Genomic DNA, 15,315 nt, shown 5'->3' with positions numbered 1-15,315 from the left:
ACTTGGCGCCATTTGAGCGTGAGTCCCTTAAGCGGGAGTCAAAGGGTCTGACACGTGGGGAAAGTTAGTCGGCATAACTTCCCCCTCGTCAGATTCCTCTGGTGATACATTTTTTAAAGACAGAAAATGATCTTTATTGCATAAAATGAAATCAGTACATTTGGTACACATTCTAAGAGGGGGTTCCACCATGGCTTTTAAACATAATAAACAAGGAGTTTCTTCTATGTCAGACATGTTTATACAGAATAGCAATGAGACTAGCAAGCTTGGAAAACACTTTAAATCAAGTTAACAAGCAAATATAAAAAACGGTACTGTGCCTTTAAGAGAAACAAATTTTGTCAGAATTTGAAAAACAGTGAAAAAAAGCAGTAAATCAAACGAAATTTTTACAGTGTGTATAATAGGCTAGCAGAGCATTGCACCCACTTGCAAATGGATGATTAACCCCTTAGTTCAAAAAACGGATAAAAAAAATGAAATAGACATTTTTTAACAGTCACAACCAACTGCCACAGCAAGCTGTGGCCCTACCTTCCCCAATAAACGACTTTGGAAAGCCTTTGGGCCCTTTAGAGATGTCCTATAGCATTCAGAGGGCCTTTGAGGGAAGCTGGATGTCACAGTTTGTAATTTTAACTGCACCAACTGTAACTTTTATACTACAACAGTGGAAATTGTTTCTAGTCAAAATTTAAGCCAGCCATGTGGAAAAAACTAGGCCCCAATAAAGTTTTATCACCAAAGTATATATAAAAACGATTAAACATGCCAGCAAACGTTTTATATTGTAAATATCATAAGGGTATTACCCCTGGGAGTAAGCATGATACCAGTCATTATTAAATCACTGTATTCAAGCTTAACTTACATTAATCCGGTATCTGCAGCATTTTCTAGTGTTTCCCATCTCTAGAAAAAATTATAACTGCACATACCTGATAGCAGAATAAACTGCACGCTATTCTCTCGCTGAAGTTACCTCATCTGTGTAATCCCCTCAGACATATGTGAGAATAGCAATGGATCTTAGTTACAACCTGCTAAGATCAAAGAAACCTCAAGCAGATTCTTCTTCTATTTACTGCCTGAGATAAAATAGCACAACTCCGGTACTATTTAAAAATAACAAACTTTTGATTGAAGAAAATAAACTAACTATATTTAACCACTCTCTCCTACAACGTCCTTGCTTGTTGAGAGTTGCAAGAGAATGACTGGGTATGACAGTTAGGGGAGGAGCTATATTACAGCTCTGCTCTGGGTGTCCTCTTGCAACTTCCTGTTGGGAATGAGAATATTCCACAAGTAATGGATGATCCGTGGACTGGATAAACCTTACAAGAGAAATAAAAAATTTGGGTTCAGTGTCCCTTTAACAAAGCATTACAAACTGAAGTAATAGTCATGGTAATGGTAATTATATTAATACAAATAAGGAAAAACAATTACATATTAGAGAGTAAACAAAACATACCTTTGTGGAATATAGAACATCTTGTGAGGAGGAGGTTTGTAGAGAACTCCTTCATAGACAGGCCAGAGACCACCTAGAATTCGGAACAAAGAACTTTTTCCACAACCATTCGGACCAGTAATCAGAAGGTGCATCCCTTCTTCTACCTAAACAGTAGATAAATAAGGTAAGAGCTACTTAATATCTCTAATTACATTTGCTGTATAGTGAAAACAGATATTAAAAATACATAATAGTGTTTTTCACAGTATTACTATTAAGGGATATTAAACACTAAATCGATGCTAGATCAAATATCACATTTAAACCAAAAATCAATCTGAGAATAATATATTTTTCTTAAAGGGACATTAAACACTAAACACATGCTAGATAGAATGATGCATTCAAAGAAAAGATTAGTCCATGACTAACATGTAGATGTATTTTTTTTAAGTTTCATTAGTTGTTTAAAAAGTGACAAAATAAGTGTAAAGTTTTAGTGTCTATAAAACACTGGGAGCTGCCATGTTGTAACTTGTGTTACCTTCTCTGCTGTGGCCAATTAGAGACAGTTATACATAGGTCATTAGAGTGTGCAGCCAATAGTTGTGCTGGATTTAACAGTGTTCTGAACTTCCATTTCTAACAGGAACTGAAAAGCTCACAATTTCAGAATGGAATTACAGGCAAAGAGGACAAAATAAATAATGAAAGTATATTGCAGAGTTGTTTTATATATACAATTTATCATTTTATATTACCATCTCAAACTGTTTAATGTCCCTTTAAAGGATTCAGATAGAGCAGGCAGTTTTAGACATCGTTCCAATTTACTTCTATTGTCAAATGTGCTTTGTTCTTATGGTATTCTTTGTTGAATAGATATCTAGTTAGGTGTCATGGCAGGAAATAGTGCTGCCATCTAGTGCTCTTGCAAATGGATAACATTCTTGCAAAACTGCTGCCATATAGTGTTTCATACATTGGCAGGCTCCTGAGCTTACATCCCTACTTTTCAACAAAAGATACCAAGAGAACAAAGAACATTTGCTAAACGAAGAAATTAGAAAGCTGTTTAAATGATATGCTCTATCTCAATGGTCATCAACCAGTGGTCCGTTTGTGGTCCTTGACACCATCAAGCTGGAATTAATCTCCTCTGATGGTGCCCCCGGTCACGCCGCAACTCCCTACAGTGCCTGGCTGGACATCAGTAAAACAAACGGAGGAAGGAGTTAAATTACAATCTCCCTATGCACGTGGCGTAGTACTGCACAACTTGAGTAGCTAGATTGTATTTTTTACTGCTCAGAGGAAGATGCTTCCATTCTAAAGCCAGCAGAGGTTGGTACAGTCTTGGCTTTAATAGTGGAATTAAAGTATATAAAAAAAGAAAATCTTAAAAAAAAATTCTCTCATATTTCATTTATTTTATTCCCTTTACCTATCTCTTTGTTGTAGTTTTCCTAATTCCTTCAGATGGACTTCACTGTTTGTCTTCCTCCCCTCCATCTTCTTTTTATTTAATTAAATATGAATTATTTTCCATTCTAATAATTTTATTCCACCTGAATTCCAGTAATTGCCATCCAGCAGATCAGCCATATCCCACTAGTATTATAGTAATTGCCAGTAACATCAGTCGTGGTTAGCTCACATCCATATTGAGAGCTTTCTGATATAAACTTAATTTATGACTCCAATGTCTGTCCATGATCATAAGTAGTTTTGAATAATTCCTAACTGGGGAGGTAACCTGAAAGTCTTGTGGTCCTTTTAAACATATTTCTTTTTTTCCTACTTTCTGCCTCTCTGTTTCCAGCTCAAAAGTTGGCACTCACACTTCATCTGTCATTTGAAAGTATTCTCTCAGTTCTGTTTTTCAATTAGTTAATTCCAAAAAATAATTCTTAAAAATGTGTAAATATTTATTCATAATGTAAACCTAGCTATGGTTATACTAGTTATGTAGTATGTGTATATATATATATATATATATATATATATATATATATATATATATATATATATATATATAGTCAGGTAGAAAACAGCACTCTCTGGACTTAAGTTTTAAACAAATAGTTTAATTAGTAACGTTTCGGGGAATGCTCCCCTTCATCATTCATATACATACACACACATTATAGAGGTTTGTACTTGTTAAAAAAGAATCATGTTAGTGGTCCACGGGATTCAAAATTGTGAGTTTAGTGGTCCCTGAGGTCCAAAAGGTTGACGACCCCTGCTCTATTTGAATCATCAAAGAAACATATTTGGGTTTCATATCCCTTTAAGTTCAGTAATGCAAATACAGGTGGCCCTCGTTTTACAACGGTTCAATTTACACTGTTTCAGAATAACAACCTTTTTTCCAGTTATGTGACTGCCATTGAAAAGCATTGAGATGCAGTGCATTTATTAAAATAGCCAGTAGGTGGAGCTGTCCGCTTGTGTTGCAGCAAAGCCAAGCAAGCTGAAATTAATCAGTTTAACCAGACCTGAGCTATCGAGCAGATTTCAAAGGAACAAGATCTTCCTGTCTATAAATCAGTCCAGATTGGAATGCATAGAAAGAACTTTTGGCAGAAAAATGCAAGTGAAGTCTGTGTTGTGTGATTATTTTATTAGGTTTATAATGCTGTTTAGCAAATGTTTTTGTTCATTTAACTTAGTTTAATTATATATTCTGTGTTGTGTGATTATTTTATTAGGTTTATAATGCTGTTTAGCATTTAAAGTCTTAATTTCAAAGCTTTAAAAATAATGTATTAGGTGTTACTTATGACAATTTTGAGAGGGGCCTGGAACCTATCTCCCTCACTTCCCATTGACTTACATTATAAACTGGGTTTCAATTTACAACGGTTTCGATTTACAACCATTCCTTCTGGAACCTAACCCCGGCGTAAACTGAGGGCTACCTGTACTGATTTTCAACTAAGCACTTTATTAATTAAAGCTAAAAACAAAACTGAAGTGATTCATTTTCTTACTGTTTTTCTTAGCATACTGCCTTGAAAATATTCCAGTGTTTAATTTACAATGTGATAATTATAGCAGACAATTAATTGCTGTTTGTATAAATATAAATTATATGTAAATAAGTAACAGATACACTATTATGCAAAGTTAATAAAAGATTATACTTAAAAGATAGCAATAGTTTTGAAAAACACGATGTAAGACAAGTATATTACATTTTAAGCATGTAAATTCTTATATCACATGGTAATGAACTAGAGAATTCATAATCAGAACCTCTGAGTGGTAGTCTTGTAGGCACTGCAGCTAATCATTGCCTGATCCAGTTGCATTTGTAAGAGGGGTAGTATCAGCTGTTTTACTAAATTTCTAAATTTTGTTCAAATATTGGTTCATGTATAAATGCAGTTTTTTTTATTACAGTCACTTTATTACAGACATTGTTGAACTCATAAAGGAGTGTTTCAGTTTACAAGTTCAATAATTTAGGGACAAACACTTTGAAACACACTGATGTGACTGTGTTTGGACTTAGTGAGCATAAGGAAGCATCCCCTATAAAAACTCGGTTATGAAAATGCGATCTGATTTTATCAACTCCCTTAAAACTACACACAATTTTTGTCTTTCATGATACAGATAGAGCATGCAATTTTAAGCAACTTTCTAATTTACTCCTATTATCATTTATCTTTGTTCTTTTGGTATCTTCATTTGAAAAAGCAGGAAAGCTTACGAGCCAGCCCATTTTTGGTTCTGGACCCTGGATAGAGCTTGCTGATTGGTTGCTACATTTAGCCATCAATCAGCAAGCAATACCCAGCTTTTTAAAATAAAGATACCAAGAGAACGAATACAAATTGATAAAAGTAGTAAATTAGAAAGTTGCTTAAAATTGCATGCTCTATTGGAATCATGAAAGAAAAAAATTTGGGTTCAGTATCCCTTTAATGTTTTTGCATTTACTTGTTATACCAGCTGCAGAGTTTAAAATGTATGGTTAATCATTTACTTTGATTTATTTTTGTATATGAAATAGTTGTTTCTGCTATTTGAAAATGCAACTCAATACAGGGCCAGATTACGTTAGCGAGAGGAGCGTCAACGCGATTAAGAAATTACAAGTTGAAAGTAAATGCGTTTGCTCAAATCCGATCGCATTTACCGCTCAAACTTTTTACGGGACCATAAAGTTCTCGTAAAGAGTTTGACCGGAGGAAACAGTTTCACTAAACTATTCAATTAACTCTAAACCGCCACACACCCGATCCCAAAGAAACCCACTACACTATCAACCCTTAAACCGCCACAACCCCCATAGCAAAGTAACCCACTATACTATTAAACCCTAAATCGCCATACTCCCATTGCAAAGTATCCCACTACACTATTAACCCCTAAACCGGGTTGTGGCAGTTTAGGAGTTAATAGTGTAGTGGGTTACTTTGCAATGGGGGTTGAAGTAGTTTGGGGTTAATAGTGTAGTGGGGAGTTTGCGGTGGGCTATGTATCGTTTTAGGGATTATCAAAGTAGGGGGCTTATGGCGATTCCGGTTAGAGCGCGAGTATGGGTGTTTTTCAACTTTTCTCTTTCAATTGAAGTCAATGGGAGATTACATTACGATATTTTAACTTTTTATTTAAACCCATCAGGTTAGCGCATCAAGTGAAAAAAGATTTACTTTCAACTTAAAATGCACGTGCTACCCGATGCGCACAAAGAACAGAAGTCGAATAGAGTTAGCATTAGAGCGGGAGTGGTAATTAACGTTCCACTCGTAATCTAGCCCACAATAGGTTGAGTTTGTAGGAGAAACATACTTATTTCTTATGTCTAGTTATTTACACAAAGTATTCCTTATCTTATCTATCTCTGTTTAGAGAATACTTAGAAGAACAATAGAAAATTAACATTTTAGTACCTCTCTGTCACAGCCTCCCACTATGAGCATTATTTCATCTAAACCTTTCTGTTTACATTGTTTCTTTTGTTTTCTTGTAACCAGAGCTTAAGGGATACTACAGGTAAAATTGGCTATTTCAAATGAGAAAATAAAGTTAAATTAACTATTTGTAAACAATTTAAAGAGACAGTGTACACCAATTTTCATATAACTGCATGTAATAGACACTACTATAAAGATGTATATGCATAAATATTGATCTAAAAATCCAGAATAAAACCTTTTAAAAACCTTTTCACACCTAGTGAAAGGGGCTCGGAAAGCAGAAAAAGCAGAAACTCCCCCCATCCCCTGCATATGAAAAGACAGATAAAACAAACAGGAGAAGGCAGGAATCTGTAGACTTCAGTATACATCTGATACGTTGGGGCTTGGTTAGGAGTTTGAAAATCAATAAAATGTTATTAAAAAATAAGCAAAACTATATATTGTTACAAAAACAATGTTTATATATAAATGGATCATCTACAAAACATTTATGCAAAGAAAAATTTGGGGCCAGATTACAAGTGGAGCACTAAATATCACTTGCATGCAAGCAATATTAGCACTCTACTTTGTAATTCCAGCGCACGATAATGTGCTCTGGTATTACAAGTTAATAGCAATGGGAACGCAAGCTTGTGTTCGCATTGCTAGGAAGCATTGCGTTCAGGAGAGTGCGCTTCCATATTCTCCTATGGGAGCTTCGTTCTGATGCCGTCACAGACAGCATCAGAACCTCGCGCAGCGAAGGGGGTAAGTAGCGCAGTGATGGCAGCATTTTAAAATATATATGTATAATATACATATATACATTGTATATGAATATATACATATATATTTATGTGTTAATATGTGTATTTTAGTTCACCAGTGGTGCTGACTTCTCTATATTGCTGTCACTGACTTTTTTCACGTTAATGATGGTTGGTCTTTCACTAATGGGTTTGCAACAAATGGGTGACTTATTATTTTTCAATATTGTAATAAAGTTTAATGCATCACAGAGTGATCTTTCCTGACTTTTACTTTCTATTTTTGTACTGCCACATAGATCTTTAAATCCCCATTACCGTTTAAACCAGATAATCCTGAGGAAATGAATGTCCTGTAATAATCTATTTTTCTGAGAAACCTTAAAAAGTTTAATAAAATCATATATGAGTTTGTATTTTTTTAATTAAAATCTGGTATTAAGCAGCACACTATTAGTGCTCTTTTATGTTTCATTATTTTAAATAAACAGTCGATGAAGACCAAAAAATGACATGTTTTAGGAAAAATGATCACACTGGAAACTTTTAACCGGTGCAAAAGGTTGTTTGTATACACTGCTGAGATAAGATCTGTTTTCTACTGTAACTTAGATATTAAAGGGAAATTAAACCCATTTTTTTTCTTTTATTATTCAGATAGAGAATACAATTTTAAACAACATTCCAATTTAGTTCTATTATCTAATTTGCTTCATTCTTTAGATATCCTTTGTTTAAGAAATAGCAATGTACATGGGTGAGCCAATCACACAATGCATCTATGTGCAGCCACCAATTAGCAGCTTCTGAGCCTATCTAGATATGCTTTTCAACAAAGGATATCAAGAGAATGAAGCAAATTAGATAAGAGAAGTAAATTAGAAAGTTGTTTAAAATTGCATGGTCTTTCTAAATCATGAAAGAAAAAATGTGGGTTTAATGTCCCTTTAAGTCAAATTAAGAGTTTTTTTAGTCATATTAAATAGAAAGGAAAAGCCCCTTTATGACAGCCAGGGTAAACTATTATAGTGCTTTTATTTTCTGTTTTATTACTGTTATTGCACAGTTCATGGTGGCCCCCAAGCTATGTCATTTAACAATTATAAATTTGGATCTCTGGATCCCTGCAACCATTAAATATGATATTTATAAGAGGTTTTTATTTAGGAAAAGAACTTTAAGAAAAAGTACAATATGTAACTATGATAATAGGGCGAGAATACATATACGGCGTAGGTTTCAGCGCAACTGCTGAAACCAATGCCAACCGTAAGTTTACCTCGCACATTGGTTGAATCACATATACGGTGCCAGCAGATCATATACTGTTGTAAGTCGAATAAACCGGCGATGTTCAGAAATGAGCGGAAATAGACATTTCTGGAGTTGCCAGTGACTTACGGCAGTTCATGAACTGCCGGCGTCCAAGTAAAAAACAAAAAAATGTTTAATCGCTCGTAAAAGTCTAACCCGCCTCCCAAAAATGAATCCGATATGTCAAAACCCCTATAACCTCCACCCCCCACATCACAACTAATAATAACATGTATTTACCTCTAAACCGCCATCCCCCCACATTGCAACTAATAATAAAATGTATTAACCTCTAAACCGCATCCCCCTACAACGCAATCTACCTATTTAAACTATTAACCCCTAATCCGCAAACCCCCACATCGCAATCTACTTAATAAATGTATTAACCCCTAATGCACCATCCCCCACAACGCAAAGTACCTATTAACACTATTAACCCCTAAACCGCCACCCCCCATAATGCAAAGTATTAATCTAACCACTAAGCCCCCTAACCTAACACCCCCTAAATTAACCCCAATTAACTACAATTACATAAAATAAAAATAGACTAACTTTTAAAAATGTATAAAAATGACCAAAAAAAACCTTACATAAAAAACAACCTAAGTTTACATACAAAAAAACAAAAAACCTAAGATTAAATTAAAATGAAAAATCTGCAACATTTTACAAAAAATAAAACAATCTAAGATTACAGAAAAAAACGCTGGGGTTTCCCCTTTTGCCTCAAGGTGGTCAAGGAAAACATAACGGCAACATACCGAACACCAGACGACTTAGATTCCTTTAGTCAGCAGCTAGGTATAAAGCAACCGGCACTACCCTCAATTCAAGAATGTCATCAGGACACATTTAAAGGCCAAAACCACAAAGACAGGAATGGATATAAGCATCTTGCAGAAGGAAACACAAAATCCTGATAAAGACTGTGCCAAATCCACCACCTGTGGACACTGAACAGATCACCTGAAGAGGACTCGATGTTGCTCTAAGTATTGTTTATGATTTACGGGCCATAAAGTGCCCTCGACTGGATGTTAAGTGTTAGAGTGATAGCACTTAGTGAGAGAGTTTCATTTTGAATGTTTATAGGAAAGTTGCTATGCTCCTTAGTCTAATAAGCCTAAAAGACTTCACAGCAGTTAGAAGACCCTCTAAAACTTTGGCAATTTGGTGGTGAGATGTTTTCTTACTTACAGTTACCTAAGTTCCTACACTTTTCGAACATGCACTAGTAGCTTAAGTGGAGACACTACCAGCAATTGTCCCCTTCCCTGTGTTACTAACTCTTCCAATACCCTTACATTAGTTTCATGACTTATGATTAAAGTAAAAATGTTTTAGAAATGTTTATAACACCTTATTAAACCATAGAAAAGCGCCCATGAAAGAGCCCTGTGTGTGTACACGTTATGCCTAGGAATCACAGTCCTCCCAGTTAATTATTACTAAAGCCGACATACTACCAAAAGTAGTAGCAGTCACTCCCCCCCCTTTTCTCCCCACGTTACTCCTCAGAGTCTTCATGGTACGTATATATTAATGTTTATCATGTTTATATTGTTACATGTTTTGTTTTAACTGTTTTTGTTATTTACTATTCCAGATACACTAATTGCTACCTACCCTCTTCACTTCCCATCCTTCTCTCTTCCCTTCCTTGGTCCAGAGTTGGGAAACCAAAATTCAAGTGAATGATGAACATCAGGTGAGCTTACCACTCCTCATAACACAAACACACCCTGTGCACACACATACCCTGATATCTCAAATGTATGCATTTTACAATATAATCTATCAATACAACTTATTTGCACAACTAACATACCTTATGAATGGGTCCTAATACAATTAAAATAATTACACAGAATACCACCAACAAACTAAACTCACCAACAAAGTGATCAGTGGCTCTTGCCTGGTTTGGAAAACTACCAATAGCCCTTAAAAGGGCCTTTTGTAAGGTATTGCCCTGAAGAAGAAATTATCTATTTTCCATTAAAAAATACAAATGAACCCCTAACAGTAAAACACCCACCCACCCAACCCCGCAAAATAAAAACACCTAACTCTAAAAAAATCTAATCTACCCATTGCTGTCAGGGTTTTTTCCCTGTTTTGTTTGCCATGTGCTGCTGGCAACCATTTTATTCACCTCTCTTGCTGACTCTGGTGCTTACTGTGTGATGCTGCTCATAACACAAACACACCCTGTGCACACACATACCTTGATATCTCAAATGTATGCATTTTACAATATAATCTATCAATACAACTTATTTGCACAACTAACATACCTTATGAATGGGTCCTAATACAATTAAAATAATTACACAGAATACCACCAACAAACTAAACTCACCAACAAAGCGATCAGTGGCTCTTGCCTGGTTTGGAAAACTACCAATAGCCCTTAAAAGGGCCTTTTGTAAGGTATTGCCCTGAAGAAGAAATTATCTATTTTCCATTAAAAAATGCAAATTAACCCCTAACAGTAAAACCCCCACCCACCCAACCCCGCAAAATAAAAAGACCTAACTCTAAAAAAATCTAATCTACCCATTGCTGTCAGGTTTTTTTTCACTGTTTTGTTTGCCATGTGCTGCTGGCAACTATTTTATTCACCTCTCTTGCTGACTCTGGTGCTTACTGTGTGATGCTGCTCATTTCCTGCACTTCCTTTTATGGCCAGACTGGTGTACATCATCCGTGTGAGACAGGATGCAGTCTCAAAATTGTGATGTCATCACTTATTATTTAAAGGGCCTCTGTTCAGTATGCTTTGCCCTTGCATTGTCTCAGACCCGTTTGTGAGAGCTCCTGTGTATTACGTGGCTGTCTGACGTCCCTTCTGGTTCCTGATCTCTGGCTTGTTCCTGACTCTGTTGTTCTCCTTGTTCCTGATTCCGGCTCATCTGACTACTCGCTTTGGCTCCTGACTCGGCTCGTCTGACTACCAACTCTGGTTTTGATTCCTGGCTTGTTATTTGACTTGTGGACTTTTTATTATTTTTTGCTATTCATAAAGGTGTGATTATTTTTGCACTTCTCGTCTCAGTCTGATTCCTGGCATCCTGACAATTGCCCCTAATTTGTATGGGCATCTCTTTTGCTGTCCATTAAAAAATAAAAAAAGCCCTAATCTAAAAAAAAAAACACCACAAAAAAAAACTAAGTCTAACCCCAAAAAATGCACTCACCATTCCTGAAGTACCGACATCCATCTTCTTACAGAGCAAAGTCTTCATCCAGGCGGCGAAGATCTTCTTCCAGGGAGGCTCCATCTTCCATCTTCCTCCTGGTGGTGCAGAGGTGGAGCGGAGCTGGAACGGCGGCCGAAAAGACATCCGACTTGGAGGGTCCTCTTCATGCGATCGTCCGCCGCACACTGAAGATTAAATGCAAGGTACCCGTTTTATATTGGGGTACCTTGCATTCCTATTGGCTGAAAAATTCAAATCAGCCAATACGATGAGAGCTACTTAAATCCTATTGGCTGTTCAAATCAGGGACAGTCAACACAAAAATAGTTTTAACATATATCTATAAAGTTGCCCTAGCTCGTTTTTTCCAAATATATGCCAGTTTTTAAAGATATTCCTTTTTTAAAGTTAATTCACTTACTTTTCCCCCGGCCTGTCGTTTTAAAATGTCTGTGTAGCCCCGCCCCTTTTTGTCATCCGTGACATCATTAAAATCCTGTGTTCCCTGTAATTGTTCTAAGTTACTCGTAACCGTTTTTTGTGCATGCGCAATGCACCTATTGTACTCGGGCCACTTTTTCACCCAGCACATCTTCAATCTTGAGGTTGTAGAATAAAGCCCTACATATGAGAAAGGGCAAATTCTAAATGTTATTGTATCTTGTGTAAGAAAAATGTCATCAGATGTTTAATTCCTCAGGTCTCAACTTCAGGCTGTACTATAACAGGTAACAATCCTAACTTTATTTGGCTGCAGCATACACAGGGCAAACACTTAGAGCAGCTAACTCTTCACAGACTGCAAGACTCTCTGTTTTTTTCCTGCATCACACATACACAGGCTGTTTTTGTTCCTGGGTGAAAAAGTGGCCCAAGTACAATACGTGCATTGTGCATGCGCGAAAAACAGTTACAAGTAACTTAGAACAATTACAGGTAACATATGATTTTAATGATGTCACGGATGACGAAAAGTGGCGGAGCTACACAGACATTTTAAAGCGACAGCCAGGGGAAAAGTAAGTGATTTAACTTTTAAACGGATAATCGTTAAAAACTGGCATATATTTGGAAAAAAAGAGCTAGGGCAACATTATAGATATATGTTAAAACTATTTTTGTGTTGACTGTCCCTTTAAGTTAGGATTTTTCTATTTTGGTAATTTTTAATTAATTGTTTAGGGAGATAGTCTTTTTTTATTTTATGTAATTGGGGTTAACTTAGGGGATATTAGTTTAGGGAGCTTAGTGATTAGATTAATGCTATGGGTTGTGGGGGGATGGCAGTTTAGGGGTTAATAGGTTAATTAGGTAGATTGAGTTGTGAGGGGTTGGTGAATTAGGGGTTAATAGTTTTAATAGGTAGTTTGCAATGTGGGGGGTTGGTGGATTAGGGGTTAATAGTGTTAATAGGTAGACTGCGTTGTGGGGGGTTGGTGGATTAGGGGTTAATAGTGTTGTGTTGTGGGTGAGTGGCGGATTATGGGTTAATAACTTTATTAGATACTTTGTGATGTGGAGGTTGGCAGATTAGGGGGTTAATACATTTATAATTATTGCGGTGGGGGGGATAGCGGTTAAGAGGTACATATTGCTCATGCGTTAGGTGTTTGTTAAGACTTGGAGTTACAGTGCGCATATACTTAGAGCAAGGCTTGCTGCGCCTGCCTATGTGTTGCAAGGTGAATATGGAGTAAAATGTCTCCATTTTCGCTTCGTAAGTCCATTTGCTGAATATGTGATACCGACTTGCGACGCCGGTTCTATGTTAGTTTATGGGAGTAAAAACAGCGGCTGACGGGTTAAATATAAGTGCAGCATTTGTATGCGGAGCCGTATATATGTGATCGCTACACCCGTCTAAAAATAGCCGATGCCGGCTTTTGCGGGCGACGCCGCATATGTGATTGGGTCCATAATGTCACCAAAAACTATGGCCTAGAGTACAAGTGGAGCGATACATTTTTATCGCTTATGATCGCTAACTGCACTAAAGGTAAAAAGTGTGTGCTCCCAGGTTAGCCCTGATATTATAAGCTCTAAGTAAAAGGTTAGCTTTGAAGTTAAGGACTCAGGCACACTAACTTCAGGACTTCAGGGTATCGCAAATATGCCAACTCCCTCTCCCCATAGACTTATATGGGGCGCTCTAAAGAAAGCCTTTTCTATTCATCGCTTGTGCGCTAAATGAAGGTGCACTTGACTAACTGGGCTAAAGCTGAAGATGCATTAGGAATGCTTTACATTCCTATGTTCTTCACTTAGAAGAAAAAGCTCTTTTAGTTTTTAAATAAATATTTATATGTATCTGTAAATATTTTTTTAAAAATATAAATCTATACCTATATATCTATATGAATATATACAGATAGAAATATTTATTTAAAAATAGAAAGAGCATTTTCTTTTAAGTTGAGAGCATAGGAATTTCAAGTACAGGTAGAAAACCCTTAATCCAAAATACTTGGGACCAGAAAAGGTTTGAATTTTGGAATATTTGCATCTAAATAGGATAGTTTGAAGGGGAAATGGAACCTAGTGTAAACAACAATGGGCTAGATTACAAGTTCAGGTGGCCCTCGGTTTACGCCGGTTTAATTTGCACCATTTCAGAATAACAGCCTTTTTTTTTTCCAGTCATGTGACTATTGAAAAGCATTGAAAAGCAGTGCACTGATTAAAATAGCCAGTTGGTGGAGCTGTCCGCTTGTATTGCAGCAAAGTTATGCAAGTTTAGCAGACTGAAATTAATCTCTGTACACAGAACAGACCTTAGCTATTGAGCAGCTTTCAAAGCAACAAGATCTAGCAGCCACTTCCCTATTATCTTCCTGTCCAGCTGCTTGAGGTGAGGGTGCCTAACCGCTTAATCAGTCCAGAATGAAATGCATAGAATAGGTGCAAACCCAATATTATCTAACATGCTAACAATTCAGAGAACTGTTTGCAGAAAAATGCAAGTAAAACATTTTTTTGTACATTAAACTTAGTTTGATGATACAGTCTGTTGTGTGATTATTTAATTCGGTTTATAATGCTGTTAAGCATTTAAAGTCTTAATTTCAAAGCTTTAAAAATGATGTATTGGGTGTTACTTATGTCAATTTTGAGAGGGGCCTGGAACCTAACTCCCTCACTTCCCATTGACTTACTGTACATTATAAACTGGGTTTCAATATACAACAGTTTCGATTTACAACTATTCTTTCTGGAACCTAACCCCTGCGTAAACTGAGGGCTACCTGTATTTATTTGCGGGCGCATGATAAATAACCAGCCATTACAAGTGCCTGGTTATTGCTACCGTAAACTCGCGGTAGCAATTAGCACTCAGAAAATTAACCATAGATCAGATCTCTGGTTAATTTTCTAAATTGCCCACAAAATTAAGTGGTGTGTTTTTGTTTATTAAAATAAAAAGCATCTGCTAAAAGCAGTTATAAGGGATTATTAAAGTTGGTGGGAGTGGGGAGTTACAGAAAAAATGGCACTGAAAAGTGCCTTTACATTGAGGTCTATGGGAACTGTGTTTTTTCTGTAAATATATATGTATTTGCTTATATACATATATATGTATATATATATATATATATATATATTATATGTTAATATTTGTATATACCCATATAAACACATAAATATAT

The 15,315-nt window shown here is 36.2% G+C and overlaps 1 protein-coding gene across 1 annotated transcript in view; it reads right to left on the bottom strand.

Annotated features, from left to right (window-relative positions):
• The window catches only part of ABCD2 (ATP binding cassette subfamily D member 2), a 184,653-nt gene that overhangs the window by 86,272 nt on the left and 83,066 nt on the right, over positions 1-15,315 (bottom strand). Inside the window, exon 6 of the mRNA XM_053716594.1 lies at positions 1,481-1,626. Coding sequence (XP_053572569.1) covers positions 1,481-1,626 — 146 coding nt within the window. The remainder of the gene's footprint in view (positions 1-1,480; positions 1,627-15,315) is intronic.

This window comes from Bombina bombina, chromosome 6 (genome assembly GCF_027579735.1).
Source record: "Bombina bombina isolate aBomBom1 chromosome 6, aBomBom1.pri, whole genome shotgun sequence".
In the NCBI taxonomy this organism is placed as follows: Eukaryota; Metazoa; Chordata; class Amphibia; order Anura; family Bombinatoridae; genus Bombina; species Bombina bombina.
The sequence above is the reverse complement of the archived record's forward strand: the minus strand, read 5'-3'. Positions and strand labels throughout refer to the sequence as shown.